Genomic DNA, 17,676 nt, shown 5'->3' with positions numbered 1-17,676 from the left:
ATGTTAAGGTAGCAGACATGCAAGAATGAGTAACAATATATATAGTAGTAATTGAGAATAAGGAGGTGCATGATTCCTCATTTCCTCTATCTTAGGTGTTTAGCACATGTGCTACATGTGAAAGTATTGCCAAGTAATTATGCATTACACTATTACAATATGTAAAATTAAATATAGTCAATAATTTTAAACTAGTACTACATGTTATCTCACGTCTTAGAGGATAACTAATATTTTAAATCCATGAGATCAAATGTCATCCAATAACTTTCAAATAGAACTTTTGGATTAAACTATTTGCTACATTGACTTATATATAGAGCCACAAACACAAATAGCTTTCAAATATATCTCCCGGTCTGTTATTTTCAAATGGGTAAAGTAGTTGAGAGATTTAGCCTTTTTCTAAATATTGCTCCTATTTTTGTGGTTATAATACCAAGCTTTTCCTTAGTAGAAGCAAATACTCCTGAGGTAGTCACAAATAGTGGGAATAGTACAAAAAATATCAAGAGTTGTAATTTATTTGAAGGAAGTTGGGTTATTGATAATACATATCCATTGTATAATTCAACAGCATGCCCATTCATAAGGAAGGAATTTGATTGCATCAAATATGGCAGAACAAATCTTGATTACCTTAAATATAGATGGCAACCCAAGGGTTGTGTCTTGCCAAGGTTTGTATTTTTCTCTTTCTTGTGTTGTTGCTTAATAGAGGTATGCATCTTTTTTTTTTCTTTCGTGACCACTTATTAGTTGTTAATAGTTACGAATCATTATACTTCGTTTAAAAAATTCCTATGAATATGACATTTTACTACTACTTCGTTTATTCACTAACCATCACAACTACCTTCACAACTTGTCATTACAATTACTTTATCACCAACCTCCACCATACGACCAAAATTGATGTCAACCACCTTAACCAAAACCACACCAACCACCTCTATCGTCAGTAGTTTGTTGTCACTAATCATCATTTTTGCGTACAATCGTCATTGTCGACCACCAATATATTTGAATCATAAGAAATTAACAGCATGACAATTGATATAACTCCTAACATGTGGTGAATTTCAAGTTCTAGCTATAGTCAACACATTCTCAATGTGAATTCGTAGCAGGTATCGACAAAATTGAACCAATTACCAGTCAAATATACCAGAATGTACACGGATTTATTAGAGATAGTAAACCTTTGCACAGCAATATAAGTTGATGAATTGTCATAATAATACTTTCCGTAAAACATTATTGTTCTCTATAAACATTTTACACTTGCAAAAAGATTGAAATACTATACCGAAAATAATGCTATATTTATTGTGGCGTAACTGTATAGTCTATATCAAATTCATATTATTATAGTTTTGCAGATTTGATGGGAAAAAATTCTTGAAAAGATACAGAGGAAAGAAGATAATGTATATTGGGGATTCTTTAAGTCTAAACAATTTTGAATCACTTCTGTGCTTGCTTCATGCTGCTGTCCCCAAAGCCAAATTCAAGCAACAGATCAATAAACAAACTGTTTCCGTCACATTTGAGGTCAATTCTCTTTTTATTTTCTCTCTATATTTTTTTTAACTAGTAGTAATATTTTTTTCTGTCAAAATTTTATTAAAATGTTTTTTGTATCTTGTTGAGAAAAGTTAGGAATTCTCACCTTTTGGGCCAAGTTAGATTTCTCTTCTCTCTAATCCGTGACTAATATTACGAAAAATGGGTTGTTATGCTTGATATTTCCGGCAAGAATTATCTCTTTTAGGTGTTGACTGCTGAAATAATCCATCTCAATGCAATAGGTCTTGGACACACCAATAAGGATAACATTAAAAAATCAAATCAAGATTGTGCTAAAGCATGATATTCCTGCGCCGTTACCTTAATGAAGTGAAAGTTATGTATCCCATTGTTAAGGGTTCACTCATTTTGCGGAATAGCCTGAAAGAAAGGTACGGCCATTTGAAGATGATCGTCCCGTCAAAAGAACTTGTAGCCTTAGATGAATTCAATTATATCATGCTTTTGGGAGAATGACCATCCTCAAGTAGCCATATCTTTCTTTCAGGTTATTTCACAAAATGAGTGGATATTCAATTTTCAAAACTTAATCAAGGTGATAACACAATTTTATAGTTATCTTTAATGGTATCTCCAAGACCTATCCAGATGGATTTTAACATTCAACACTCATGAAGATAATTCTGATCCGAAATATTGAAGGCAACAAAGTCAAGTTCCATTCGTATTAGTCATAAAATAGAGAGATGGAGGAGAAACAGTAACTTAGTCTTTGAAATAATATGAAAATATTGAAGGCAACAAACTTAAGTTTCGTTCGTATTAGTCATAGATTAGAGATACCGAGGAGAAACAGTAACTTACCCTTTGAAAATAATATCTTGAGACAGTAGAATTTCTTACTAATAACATGTTGAGTTTCCCTTGAACTGAAACAATAAAACAATAAGAAGAATAAGGTAAGAGAGAATAAAAAATCATTTATTTGTAGGCCAAAATTAGTTGGGGGTTCCAACGGTTTTCCGAAAACACAAGATAGTCATTCATATTCATTTTAATATAGTTATAACAATTATCTTGTTATTATTGGTGAGAAAGGACCTAAATAATCTCATACTTCGCCGATGATATATTTTGCATTTTGCTCCTTAATATACTGTAGGATTAATCATATTTTCCATTAATAATTTTTTATTTTTGACATCTAATTAAGCATATTTAACCTTCTACGAACTCAATAATTATCTCTAAGATCATATCTATATACGTGTTAAATATTTCACTTAAGAAGTACAGTAAATCGAGTCGATTGTGGAAAAATTTTAAACTTGAGAATATTAATGTTGAATACGTTTCTGACGTTTTGTATAATTTTTTGCAGGACTATGGAGTTGAAGTGATACTATTTCATTCAAATTACTTGGTAGACATTGAAGTCCAACCCAATATTGGAAGAGTATTAAAACTGAATTCAATGAAAAATGGAAGGATTTGGAAAGAAGCTGACGTCTTAATCTTCAATACTTGGCTTTGGTATCTACGAGCCGATTCTAAGCAACCGTATGTACTAAAACATTTACACCTGTTTGGCCATATATTTTGACTGTAGATTTTTTTTTTTTTTTTTTTTTTTTAAATTAAATTAAAAAATTATTTATTAATCATGAAATTCGGTCAGTTTGTAAAAAATTATCTTCTAAATATTTCTAGTTTCAAACCAGGTGAATTTTACTTTCACTCACATAACTTCAATTTTTTCCAAATAAATGTATGTCCAAACACTTTAAATTTTAAAAACTTTTTTTCAGCAATCATGTTTTTTTTTTTATTAAACTTTCAACTAAATTAAATTATCGCCAGATTACTTAAATGGATGATAGAGTTTTCATTATTTTGTTGTTTTTTTCTTTATGATTTTATGATAATAAGTCTAATTGGAATATTTTGTTTTTGTAGATGGGATTTTGTTGAAAACAATGGCACGATATCTAAAGACATGAATCGTATAGAAGCTTTTCGTATAGGTTTAAATACCTGGGCTAAATGGATTGAAACAGATGTTGATACAAAGAAAACCAAAGTATTTTTCCAAGGAGCATCTGCTATGCATTACCAGTAAGAACTTTCATTCTTTCTAATTTCTTTTTGTTGCTTCATTGTGTTCTCTTTCTGCTTTACGGAGTCATTTTGATCATGACTTACGAATGTTAGTTGAAGCAAGTAATATGATGTTAACATCACGACAATGGTAAAAGAGATGAATTTCATCCCCAGTCGAGGGAACCCGAATAATTATTTCATTTCATTAAATAGTAGAAAATGACTTCTGAAAAATATTTTCGTGATATATGACTTCCATCATATCAAGAACATCTTAAAGAAACTATAACTAAGGGTAGGAATGTTTAAAGGAAATCGATAAATCGAACCAAATTGATAAACTAAATCAAACTGATTAAAAAACTCACTAGCTAGCTAGTGGTTTGGTGTAGGAAAAACAACTTATTTATAATTGGTTTGGTTTGGTTTTAACAAAAAATATTCAAATGAAACTAAACGAACATTATATTTATACAAATTTTATAAACATCTTATACTTTGAAATATTTGTGATAATGTAAATTTGTAAGTATTTGTCAAATGAATCTTGTAATTAGTGGAAATCCGAATTAAACAGACTAATGAATTCCTAATACTATATGGTTCATAAATGTCCTTCTGTTTGCCTAATGTTACTACTTTTTTTCAGTGGATCTGAATGGGGTAAGCCAAAAATAAAGAATTGTTTCAATGAGACAACACCAGTGAAAGGATCAACATATCCAAGTGATTTACCAATTCCAGTAAACATAGTGAAACAAGTATTAAAGAACATGACAAAGCCAGTAAATTTACTTGACATAACAAAGCTATCACAACTAAGGAAAGATGGGCATCCAAGCATATACAATGGCTTACATGGCTTGGATTGTACACATTGGTGCATTGCTGGAGTTCCTGATACTTGGAATAATATTCTATATGCATCTCTATTCCCTATTTCTTCCAAACATTCAGTTTAATAAATTAAAGTCACATTTTGTATGTGCATTATTCATTTTTAAATTTTATTTGAATTTTGTATGATTTATTATTTTTATCTGCCTACTGAAAAAGATTAAGAGACTCAAATTTTCATATGTTAATTCGAGTAGTGGTGATACTTCTAATTATTAGCTTGTAATTGAATTAGAAAATATATTGTAGAAGGGTTGATTAAAATTAAAGCCCAAAAATATGAGGAATTGATATTTGGATATTGTGGTTGTTTCTCGTCTTGATATCCGTTTTGGGGATTAAAAACATTTTCTGTTAAAAACTACCCTATTCATATAACTTGAATCCTAGCTGAACTTCTTATTAAAAATGAAAGAATATACTTAAGACCCGTCATAATCTTTGGTTATATATTTAGAAGTTACAATAAAGTAAAGAAGTTATGTTCAGGAACTTGTCTTTCGAAGAATTTGTCCTTGACGATTTTTGTTTTATTTTTTTTTTCTTGTTGGTGAATCAAACTAAAATTTTTAGTATTGGATAAAATGTAAACATTATCGAAAAATAATTTTAGGAACGACAAATGAACAATTTGACTAACAATTTAGGCAAATGAAATGAATCATAAATGGGTCATTGTCTAACTCCGTTAAAAGTTTGTTGTGTTAAAATGAGTTGATCGATAGAAACGAAACAATCAAATCATAGCTCAATTCATTCAATTTTCATCAAGTTTTAATTTCTTTATCTTATTCTTATAAATAGTTGAAATATCAAAAAATATAAAATAAAACTTTTTCTTCTTTATTATAACTCTTATAACGTATCATTTAAAAAAAAAAAAAAAATAGAGGAGGAAAAGTTACAGTCCAATTCCTATATGTCGTCTAGTTTATAGAATATGTAAATGCATAGGTAGTGCTCTGTAACTAAATATACATATATTATACATACATATACAGTATATAGAATTGTGTGTGTATATAGTGTATACTTATAAATACATATATACAGTATATACAATTGTGTGTGTATATAGTGTATACTCTAGAAAATTTTGAAAAATTAGATGGACAAAGTGTACATCTATTGTAACACCACGTATTTTTGCAGTGAAATTCTTACCGTTGTTCCTACGTGTATAGGCTCTAATCCAAATGATTTTCATGTGAATATAAGTTTCATTATCATTATCCTAGTGTGTGAAGTGCTTTCGACGTGAAATATGTTCATAGGAATCACAGAGCGAAGTTGAGCTAAGAGCCTTTGATTCGGTTAAATCTTTGTATTCGATTCTACAAGGGTCAATTTTAAACGTTTATAACTTTTGATACACATAAAATTTTTTATCTCAAGACCAACCAAATTATAGATAATTGAGTTAGCTTTCCAACGATACTAATTTTGCCTTAATCCAAAGTTATGACATTTTTCGTGTGAGGCAATAAGCCAACGTGATTGGGGCGCGGCGCGTTGGGAAACCGACGTGATAAGTGACGCGAAGCGTTTCTGTCCCAACGCGATATCCGACGCGATGCGGGGCTTCTTCACATGCTGCTTCAGTTCCTAAAGGGTCTAGGGTCACTTTGGTCATTTCTCCTCACCCAAAGCCGTCCATAACACATAATTTCAACCCTCAAAGAGCATTAGTTGCCCCTTTACTCATAATTTCTCTCCAAAAAAGCCTCCCTCCCTCTCAAGAACAAACCCTAACCTCCATCCAAGAACTTCAAAACTTCATTACAATCTCTTCAAGATAAACAAAAATTTTAGTTCCCTAGTTCAAGAATTTCAAGAAAAGCTTTCAAGAAAAGCTTTCAAGATCACATCCAAGGGTTTCAAAGTCAAGCTCTCTATATCAAATCAAGTCTATTAAGGTATGTGGAGTTATGAACAAGGATATTCTTTTATCTTTGAGCCCAAAACATGTAAAGTTAAATTTACATGATTTGCAATTTAGGGTTCATACCCAAATATCATTGTTTTGAGTTTATAAAGTTACAAAGTGATTTAAGTGTTGAATTGCATAACTACTCTCACCTATTTATGCGTGTGACTTGACTATCTATGTTGAAAATTGAATTTCATTATCTTGACTTGATAATTGTTAGAGTATTTCAAGATTATTATTACTGAAATTTGTTATGAATTGACATGAGTTTAAAGTATGGGTTCTTAAGCCCTAAGTTTAACTCTTGAGATTTCATGAAGATTATGTTTTAAGAAATCTTTGATAAGCATGTAATCAGATTTTTAAGCAAGAATTGATCTTTCGGTCCTCAGCTAAGATGTAGAATCCACACATTTTAGTTTTGATTGCAGTTTAAAATAAATAGATGCATAACTTATTTTCATTATAAACCCTTATGCTATTTTAAGGTGAATTTCCTACAGAATGAGCATATAAGTAAGGGAGTAGTATTTAGCACCGAGTTGAATATGTGTCCTAGTTCACATTCCCCAGATCTACGAGCCAATATAGGTTGAGGTTATTTCTATTTATATGGATGCAGATATATATTGTGATCACTTAGCTCAGGTCCTACTCCGTGGCAAGAGTATGACAGCTCTCCCCAACGTGAGCTTTTTCCCACAAGAGAACAAGAAGTTGGACACTATGGTAGCTTACATGGTGTATGTCGGTTAGAAGGATCTCCCTAAGACAGAATAAAAGAACAACTTTTAGAAACTGAGTGTAAAGGCTCACAATTTTATTCAGATATTATTTTACATAAGATATTAGCTATGCGATTTTAGCTTTCAATTTACGTATGATAAAGGTGAGTCTTTTCACACTTAGCCTGCATGATTTGAAAGTATACTCAACTTCAGTCCTACTTATTCCACCAATAGAAAGAGTAAAAGTACAGCTTCCAAAACTAAGTGTTATGTCTCACGAAGTTTGTTATGATGCTTCATTACTCATGTTTATGATTTTACAGATTTGTTTTATTCAAGCCCAAGGTGAGTCATTTACACTTAGCATGTATTGTTTAAAAGTTTATATGTACATTAAACCATTGTTTTACTTATGTATTCACCCCCAGATGCTCAGTACATTTCAAAAGTACTGATCTACATATACGTCTATGTGCTACATTGTTTAATAATGAAGGTACAAGTTATATTGTGCACATCATAATCAGACATTTACAGCTTCTAGTTAGTAGGTGATGAGCCCTTTTGATTCAAGGGTTCGAGTCAGTCATAGTTCGAGCAACATTTTATTTTTTTATTTAGTCATATTGATTCAAGATAGCTAGGGGTCCTATCCCGACTACCTATAGTCAATACTAGTAGAGGCTTCATAGACAGTTAGCAGAGTTGATGTATTTATTTCAATTTTGTTTTATAGAACGAGAGTTGTAATCATTTTAATAGTTTGTTTTGAAGATGTTCTGCTAAAAACTTTTCTTTCGCTTATTTCTTCAATATGTATGTATCTTATTCAGTTGCTCATAGTTATGCCAGTACAAGGGTTAGCTTGGGATCACATATGGTCCTAAGCACCGTGTGACGACTAGGAAGTAGTCTCGAATCGTTATAAATTTGGTATCAGAGCACAGAGTTCAAGTATCCTAAGGTATCTATGAAGCTATGTCTAGTAGAGTCTTGAAGAATGGTACGGAGACATCTGTACTTTTTTTTGAGAGGCTACATAGCATTTAAGAAATGTTTTCCTTCCTTCATACTCTAGATCATGTAGTAAAGTTATTCTCTTAGAAACTTTTATTGATTCAAGTTCTACTCCATAATCCTTCATCTATGACTTATTCTTGAGATGACATGATTAGTAAGTTGCAATTCCTCCCAAGATGATGCTCTCAAAATTTCTATCAGTAACTTCAGAAGTCACACAAGGGTCTTGAGACGAACTCGTTAGTGTGATATAAGTTGCTCAAGTTGAAAGTTGTGTCCTCGTCCTTATGAGTTATTCAGTTAAGACATAATAAGATGTGTATTCAGATTCTTCATTAACCCTTCAATCCAGTTAATGCTCATGAGAGGAAATAGTATGAACCTAGATTATTAAATAGAGTTTGTATTCAAGAGACATTGGAACCTAAAGTGTTATGGTTCATAGTGTAGTAAAATATCCTTAGAGTTGGAAGTATGTATTTAGAAGTGTAGTGACAAGAAAGGTGGAAATTGCGATTGGTCGGATGTATATAGATGAGCTTTTACATATGATCGAGTTAGTAAAGAGGTGATATGTCCTTGTGTATTAGTTTAGTGGAAGGTAGAGAAAGATTTATTAATTAAGGTGAATTATTGTTTGCTTGAAGTATGAAACGAGTTATTGATGGTATTTCTTATGTTAGAACGATATAGGATATTGATGAAGTATTTGATGGTTGAGTATTGTTAATTTTGGCTTCCCTTGAGGGTGCAAAAAGGAGTTTAGTTGAAACTCATAGATCTATGAAAGTAATATAGATGTATAGAAGGGTAAATAGTCATAAGTTGTAGAAAAAGAATGTGCTAACGAATTTTAACAAGGTATACCATAGGATTATGATAGACCATCGTTGTTATGAGGTTATAGTGGACTAGTGTTTCTTGATGTTTTCTTTTATAGTTTCCAAGTGATAATAGTATATGAAGTTGTGTTATTAATCATGCCTAGAACTAAACACTAAGTTGGAATAGTGGATGATCATAAAGGTGGGAAATAATGATTTCTTGGTTAGTGTGGGTAGTTGTAAGGGAGGCGAACGAGTAGGCTTGAGATAATATATGCAAGAGTTTAAGTGTATTTATTCACAATTAAGTATGATGTTGTACGTATGATGTAGAGGTGTGCCCAAAGTGATATAGGGTTGCATTATTTTCTAAGGTTATTAAGTGTTGTGTATGGTTAGTAGTACCCTTGAGTTGCTAAGTGGAAGAAGGCTAGTTATATAGTACATGGTGTTCTTAATAGCTAAGTTAAGGAGTTACAGATAGATGGTGTTGAGTCTTTTAAGTTTGAATTTTATTATTATGGTTTAGTGAAGGTATAAGTTTAGAGACATAATATTAGTAGGCTATGAAGGAAAAGAAGCGGATTATGTGTTTAGTGAGGTAGGTATGTGTAACGCCCCGAGTTTGCACCCCGGACGTTACACGATGCTCATAATCCTGAAGGACCACAAGCTAACCCATGACTGGTACCTGCTGCAAACACTGAATAATAACACTGTAAAAATGCATAGGTTGAATCTACCATAAGGTTCATAACTAAAATCAAATACTGATAAATAAATACTAAAAACTGAACATATGTCTGAAATAGTCTAGCCAGAAAGCCTCTAACTGTCCGAACATGGAGTTGATAGGACAAGTCCCTAACTAACTCCGACTACTGAATATACTAAACAACTAAAATACTGAAATGATAACTATGTCCTCGAACTATGAGGACTCATTACTAAATCTACTACTGATAGTCTAACTGCTAAGTACGATCACCTGAACCTATGATATAAGACATCATAGCACAAAAGAAAGAGTATGCGATAGTACTTTAAATATACTGGTATGCTAAGTGAGGTAGGCTGATATGTAAGGGTTCATATGCATGAACAATAACTGGCTGAGTAACATGAATATAACTGAATGAAAGTACATGTATATCTGAAACTGCTGTAATTACTGATTATGCAATGTTGCGTGTGAATCTGCTTTACTGTAACTGAGATCACTAATAACAAAATTACCGATCACTGCATGACTATTTCTAACAGTCCTGACTCTGTGGAACCGAACTTAGTTTCGTACTGAGCTGGGTGACTATGTCTGACAGTCCTGATTCTAAAAATTGAACTGAGGTTTTATACTGAGTCTGAAACTGAAACTATAACTGTGGGAGTGTTCATCTAACCGATATACCCCGATTATGAACTGAGTTGGGGTCCAACCTGTGACCCCAGTTTGAAAGGGTGTTAGCACCTTGCCAAGGGATACTAACAATGGCTGTGAGTTAACCCTATTTGGAAGGAAGACCTTTCGTCAACCCTCATTGGCAGGAAAACTCGTACGAGATGTATCAACCCTAATCTGGCAGGAAGATATCACAACCTACACTGTCTACATAGTTCTGTAACACAGAGATTGCTACTAAGGGTTAAACCCTTCACTGAAAGGAATGCCCCCATCCCTGGGTTCACTCGATGCTGATTCTTACTCCCAACTGAATGGACACTAAACTAATTTCTAGACTGTACTAGGCTTGACTGAACTGTTACTGATAGTTCTGTCTATCTAAACTGGACTGAGTTCACTGCGTTCTGTTAACTAATTGAAGACACTGAGTTCGGTAACTGACTGAGTACTACTGCACGTGACATAATTGCGACTATTCTGAAGCTACTAAAATTCTAGGTAAATAGCTAGGTTTCGGGTATGGAATACCCCAAGGACTCGATAGCATAAATATAAAACATGGCATAATCTTAAAATCATGATAACTAGTCTCTTTGTCACAATGCATTCATTGAGGCATTTTATCAAACACTTGCATGGCATGAACTTGTACACATACTATTATGTCATGATTTCATCCTTTAACTCACATGTACACTTTATCAAACACTTAGGGAGCATAATTCATGCACATAATAATAATAAACAATGTAAGCATCATGATTATAATTCCAACTCACAATTTCAAGGGGGCTTTAAACATAAATCCCCATAAAACCACACATAGGTCAATTACTTCACATGAATCTTGTCATAAAACATGGATTAAAAACCCAAATAACATCATAATCTTGAATACAATCAAATTCAACATGAAATTCATGAAAACAATCAACTTGTGATTTTAAAAGAGGTTCTTGAACTCCAAAGGTGGAAGGAAACCCTTGGATGAACACCTAACATACCTTGATTGTTAATTTTATGAATATTGGGGTGAGTTCTTGGGACTTGATTCTTGAACTTGATGAAGCTAGGGCTTGTTCTTGAGAGAGTTTATGAATAAAGAATGAGATTTTTCCCTATAGAATGATTAATTTCGTGTTAAGACTGAATAAGGGTGGGGAAAATGACCCATTTTCCCCCATAAATCCAAATAAAATAATGCTGGACGGGGCCCCTATCACGTCACGACCCCTTCTTGGGTCAAGCGACTATTGCGATGCGACACTTGCTCGGATCAAGCAGCCCTTACGGCGTGACCCTGAGTTGGGTCAACTGGCTCTCATGACGCGGGCCTATCGCGACCCTTTGCTATTTTGGACATCCAAAATCACTTTTACGCTAGTCCAAAAAATTTGAAACTCGTCTGCAATGACCTACAAGTGACCCTGATCATGAATCAATTTGAAAATTGACATACTAAGGTCGGGAAGGTCAAAAATAAGATCCTCCAATTTCGAAGGCTAAAATAATTCTAAGTCTTGACACTTCAATGAAATTTTGTAAGCCTGGGGACTCTTTTGGCATGCTGTTTAGGATAAAAATGACTAGGATTTTGAAGGCTTACAGTATATTTTTTGAGTTAATAGAGTGTAAATCTATGATGATGATTATTGAAGCTAAAGGAAGTTATGGATGGTATGTACTAAGAAAGTGTCCAAGATGAAGTTAGTATTGTCTAGATATAGTTTATTCGGGTGAGTGAACATTCCTGTGTAGACCGTTAGAGTAAAGAAGTAATGACTCAGTCCTAGGGATATGAAATAGATCCATAAGTTCAGAAGGATGACTTTAATCAAAGGGGGATATAATAGAGTGATTAACCAAAGTGAGTTTTGAGAATTAGATTGTGATACATGTCAATAAGAGTTGTGATGAGATAATGATCCCTTCTTACTCTAGAGTATTTCTTGGATTTCAGTAGTTATCATACCAAATTCATATCTTGCATGGCAGATCCATGCCAAAGGCCAATTCTTATACACTTCATACATAGTCAAGTTTAATCTCAACTTTTGGTAAGTAAGTAACAACTTCACTCTGTGATTCGAGTTATCCCTCATAAATATATAAACACCAGTCTTATGTTGAATAGCTTATGATAAGTATGAACTCATGTTTCAGAATATGATCAGTTCTCAGAAACTCATGATCATAGTGAAATTCGCATTATATCATGTATGTCCTCAGTTTAGATCTCTTGAATAAATCCATACCTTTGACATTCTATTCCTCAAGCCTCAATAAAGTGTCCAGTTATACTTAGTATCCCTTTATGTTTTAGGTTCTCATGTTCTAACCTTTCAGTGACCATTTCTTATGTCAAGATAGTGATTATGAACAGTGGTTTATATGAGAGAGAGTTGATGACCCTCATTAAGAAAAATTATTTATGCTTTTTCTATCTAAAGGCTAAAGGATATATTGAGGTAAATCTTTGGTATATGTCATAGTTAGTTGAGAATTCTAGGTATGTCTCCTTAAGAATAGGGTAAGAAAGTTGTTGTTGATAGAGATTTAGAGAATATGAGAAGTATGCTATTATGGGTATTTGTTTAGACGTTTATATGAGGTTATAACAATAGGCTTGAATGTCATGCTGGTGTATAAGTGGATAAATGCATTGCGCATTAGTTTTTGACCTTTCCGACCTTCGAATGTAAATGTTTAAGTTGATTCATGCTCGGGGTTGACGATAGCATATCTCGGGTAAGTTTCAGATTTTTTGGGCGAGGTTTGAGACCTGTTTGGATGGTCAAAATAGTGCGGCTCCATGATATGGCCGTGGCACGTCGTATTTTACATTGATGGGTAGTAATGCGGTGCATCGCATATTGCGTTTATAGAGCATAATGAAGTGGTAGGGCATGTTATGCTTAGGGTGTGAGCTCTAAAAAGATATAGAAGATTGAATCATGTGGTTTAGACTAGTATTGTGGTGTGACGTGTTGTACCTTGTGATTTGGAGTTAGGGTTAATCATGGTGAGAGGATTTAGTTTAGTTTAGACATTAGTAGATGGATTTATAAACGCCCATAAGAGGATTATAAGTTGAGTTAATTGAGTATGGTAATTAAGGGCAATAATATAGTGGAGAGAGTATTTGAGAAGTATTGCTAAGCTTGCAAGAAAGAAGTTGCATTACCTAAGGCCTAGTAATTCTATCCTAGCTTAGGATATATATGTATATGTCTATGTTCCATGCTATAGAGTAGTGTCAATTTTGTGATTCCTTAGTCAAATGTCTTGTTAAGATTATGCCCAAAATTCTTTACTCCCCGATATTATTAGAAATTCTTAGATGTCCGGTGAAGAAATACTGCAGTTGATTATAAGCGTTCAGTATAATTCAGTCCATATAGTATGCAATCTAGTTTAGCAATCAAGCAGATAAGCTCCTATAGATTTCCAACTTTTCATCTAGTCTTACTACCCAAAGTTTCACGAGTAAGGCTATTCCACAAGGCAAAATGTTCACAATCATGCAAATTACAAATTCGGTTCAGTTAATGCATCATGCATAAGGTTCAGGTTCAGATATGAAGTCATGATTCAACTCGTAAGTGTTCTGAACCCCATCTCAGCCTTTCCTTAGTATTTCAGCCAAGTCAGTATCATTCGGGGATGAATGATTCCAAGGAGGAGATAATGTAACACCCCGTATTTTCATACTAGAATTCTAACCGCCGTTTGTACATGTATAAGCACTAATCCAAATGATTTTCATGTGAATATAAGTTTCATTATCATTATTCTAGTGTGTGAACTATTTTTGAGGTAAAATATGTTCATAGGAATCACTTATAGCGAAATTGATCTAAGAGCCTTTGATTCGGCTAAATCTTTATATTCCATTCTACAAGGGTCAATTTTAAATATGTATAACTTTTGATACACATAAATATTTTTATCTCAAGACCAACCAAATTATAGATAATTGAGTTAGCTTTCCAATGATACTAATTTTGCCTTAATCCGATACTCGAATGAAAAGTTATGGCATATTTCGTGTGAAGCAGTAATCCAACGTGATTGGGGCACGGCGTGCCGGTTTCTCAATGCGATAAGTGATGCGAAGCATTTTGGTCCCAACGCGATATCCGACGCGATGCGGGGCTTCTTCACACGCTGCTTCAGTTCCTAAAGGGTCTAGGGTCACTTTGCACATTTCTCCTCACCCAAATCCGTCCATAACATATAATTTCAGCCCCCAAGGAGCATTAGTTGCCCCTTTACTCATAATTTCTCTATAAGAAAGCCTCCCTCCCTCTCAAGAACAAACCCTAGCCTCCATCCAAGAACTTCAAAACTTCATTCCAATCTCTTCAAGATAAACAAAAATTCAAGTTCCATAGTTCAAGAATTTCAAGAAAAGCTTTCAAGATCACATCCAAGGGTTTCAAAGTCAAGCTCTCTACATCAAATCAAGTCTATTAAGGTATGTGGGGTTATGAACAAGGATATTGTTTCATCCTTGTGCCCAAAACATGTTTTAAAGTTAAATTTACATGATTTGCAATTTAGGGTTCATACCCAAATATCATTGTTTTGAGTTTATGAAGTTACAAAATGATTTAAGTGTTGAATTGCATAACTACTCTCACCTATTTATGCCTGTGACTTGACTATCTATGTTGAGAATTGAATTTCATTATCTTGACTTGATAAGTGTTAAAGTATTTCAAGATTATTATTACTGAGCATGAAGTTTGTTATGAATTGACATGAGTTTAAAGCATGAGTTCTTAAGCCCTAAGTTTAAGTCTTGAGATTTCAAGAAGATTATGTTTTAAGAAATCTTTGATAAACATGTAATCAAATTTTTAAGCAAGAATTGATCTTTTGGTCCTCAACAAAGATATGAAATCCACATATTTTAGTTTTGATTGCAGTTTAAAACAAATAGATGCATAACTGGTTTTCATTATAAACCCTTATGCTATTTAAGACAAAATGAGCATATAAGTAAGGGAGTAGTATTTAGCACCGAGTTAAGTATGTGTCCCAGGTCACATGTCCCAGATCTACAAGACAACATAGGTTGAAATTATTTCCATTTATATGTATGCAGATATATATTGTAATCACTTAGCTTAGGTCCTACTCCATGGCAAGAGTATGACAGCTCTCCCCAACGTGAGTTTTTCCCCACAAAGAAATAAGACGTTGGACACCATGATAACTTACATGGTGTATGTTGGTTAGAAGAACCTCCCTAAGATAGAATAAAAGAACAACTTTTAGAAACTAAGTGTAAAGGCTCATAATTTTATTCATATATTGTTTTACATGAGATTTCAGCTTTTAGTTTACGTATGATAAAGGTGAGTCTTTTCACAATTAGCCTGCATGATTTGAAAATATACTCAACTTGAGTCCTACTTATTCCACCAATAGAAAAAGTAAAAAGCTTCTAGAACTAAGTGTTATGGCTCACAAAGTTTGTTATGATGCTTCATTACTCATGTTTATGATTTTACAAATTTGTTTTATTCAAGCCCAAGTTGAGTCATTTACACTTAGCATGCATTGTTTAAAATTTTATATGTACATGAAATCATTGTTTTACTTATGCATTCACCCACACATGCTCAATACATTCCAAAAGTACTGATCTACATATACGTCTATGTGCTACATTGTCTAATAATGTAGGTACAAGTTGTATCGTGCATATCATAATAAGACAGTTACAGTTTCCAGTCAGCAGGTGATGAGCCCTTTTGATTCAAGGGTTCGAGTCTATCAAAGTTTGAGTAGCATTTTATTTTCTCTATTCAGTCATATTGATTCGGGATAGATGGGTGTCATGTCCCGGCTACCATAGTCAATATTAGTTGAGGCTTCATAGACAGTTAGCAGAGTTGATGTATTGATTTCAATTTTATTTTATATAACCAGAGTTGTAATCATTTTAATAGTTTGTTTTAAAGATGCTCAGCTAAAAAAATTTTCTTCCGCTTATTTTTTCAAGATGTATGTTCTTATTCAGTTGCTCATGAATTATGCCAGCACAAGGGTTAGATTGGGATCACTTATGGTCCTAAGCACCGTGTGACGACTAGGGGATAGTCTCGATTCGTAACATCTATGTAAGTTTACCTTAAAAATGTGACGTAATTAACGATAGTAATTAATTTACTGATTAGGCAGAAGCTTAAAAATAGTAATTGTAATTCAAATTGGAAAAAATCTTGAAACTTCACAACAATTAATTTTATTAAATCTATGATTTTACCGAAATTGCGATTTCTTCACAATTGATTTGGTTTATTTTTTCAAAAGCTGGTTTCTTCCAACTACCAAATTTAATTTGAACATCATTATTTCGTTGAGACATTTTTGTATTTGGTAGTCTGAAATAATATATGAATAATATAAAAGTAATGGTATTGTTGTTTCAAAAAGTATAACATTCTTGAGGTTAATTTCGACGATTGCTATGGAATTAGATATTAATAAAAGTCGGAAAAAATAGAAGTAAAGTACTTGTCCAAGGTAATTCTTCACCAATTATTATAAGAAAAGATAATGGAGTGAGAGTGTATGTTGAGTTGAAAAAAAGTTTTTCAAGATTTGTCAATTATTCTTTTTGTATTTCGACGTCTGATAAGTCAAAAAAAGAGTTAGAGTTTGATCGTGAAACTGGAGCTATTCTTTGTATTGAAGGAACTGAATCTGATGCTCTTGCATTAACAGTAGTTGAAACGCAAAATCAGTATTCATTATACGTTCCAAAATTTGAAGTGAAAAATTTCATTACTGATTACAAGAACACATAAATAAAGATTGATCAGCTTAACAAAGATAAAAAAAACTTTGGTTGCGGTAATGGCAAAATATGCATTAGCGAATGGATTCAATACCAAAGCTAAACGATCTGACAAACAAAGGTATGAACCAAAATTAGATGTAAAAAATTCTAATACGTTAAAATTTTTGTTATAAGTTAATTGGTTTAAAATTTACAAAACATTAATACCAATATATTAGTACTCCTCATACATAAAAATACGTTAACACAAATGTATCAGTAGTCCTCATACATAAAAATTAGTTTATAATACTGCTTATACATGTATTTGTTTTGTATAGGATGTAGAAGCTTTCTGACATAAATGTATCAGTAGTCCTTATACATAAAAATTAGTTTACAATACTGCTTATACATGTATTTGCTATGTATAGATAGCAGAAGCTTTTAGT

The 17,676-nt window shown here is 32.8% G+C and overlaps 1 protein-coding gene across 1 annotated transcript; it reads left to right on the top strand.

Moving 5' to 3' along the window:
• The first annotated feature begins 372 nt into the window (after positions 1-372).
• On the top strand, positions 373-4,844 carry LOC107840278 (protein trichome birefringence-like 41). The gene is made up of 5 exons (XM_016684101.2): positions 373-680; positions 1,383-1,554; positions 2,912-3,090; positions 3,487-3,645; positions 4,280-4,844. The coding sequence occupies exons 1-5, from the start codon at positions 373-375 to the stop codon at positions 4,590-4,592; spliced, it is 1,131 nt and encodes a 376-aa protein (XP_016539587.2). The 3' UTR covers positions 4,593-4,844.
• Positions 4,845-17,676: the final 12,832 nt, after the last annotated feature.

This window comes from Capsicum annuum, chromosome 1, assembly GCF_002878395.1.
Source record: "Capsicum annuum cultivar UCD-10X-F1 chromosome 1, UCD10Xv1.1, whole genome shotgun sequence".
Classification (NCBI taxonomy): domain Eukaryota; kingdom Viridiplantae; phylum Streptophyta; class Magnoliopsida; order Solanales; family Solanaceae; genus Capsicum; species Capsicum annuum.
This window is presented reverse-complemented; position numbering and strand designations above follow the sequence as displayed.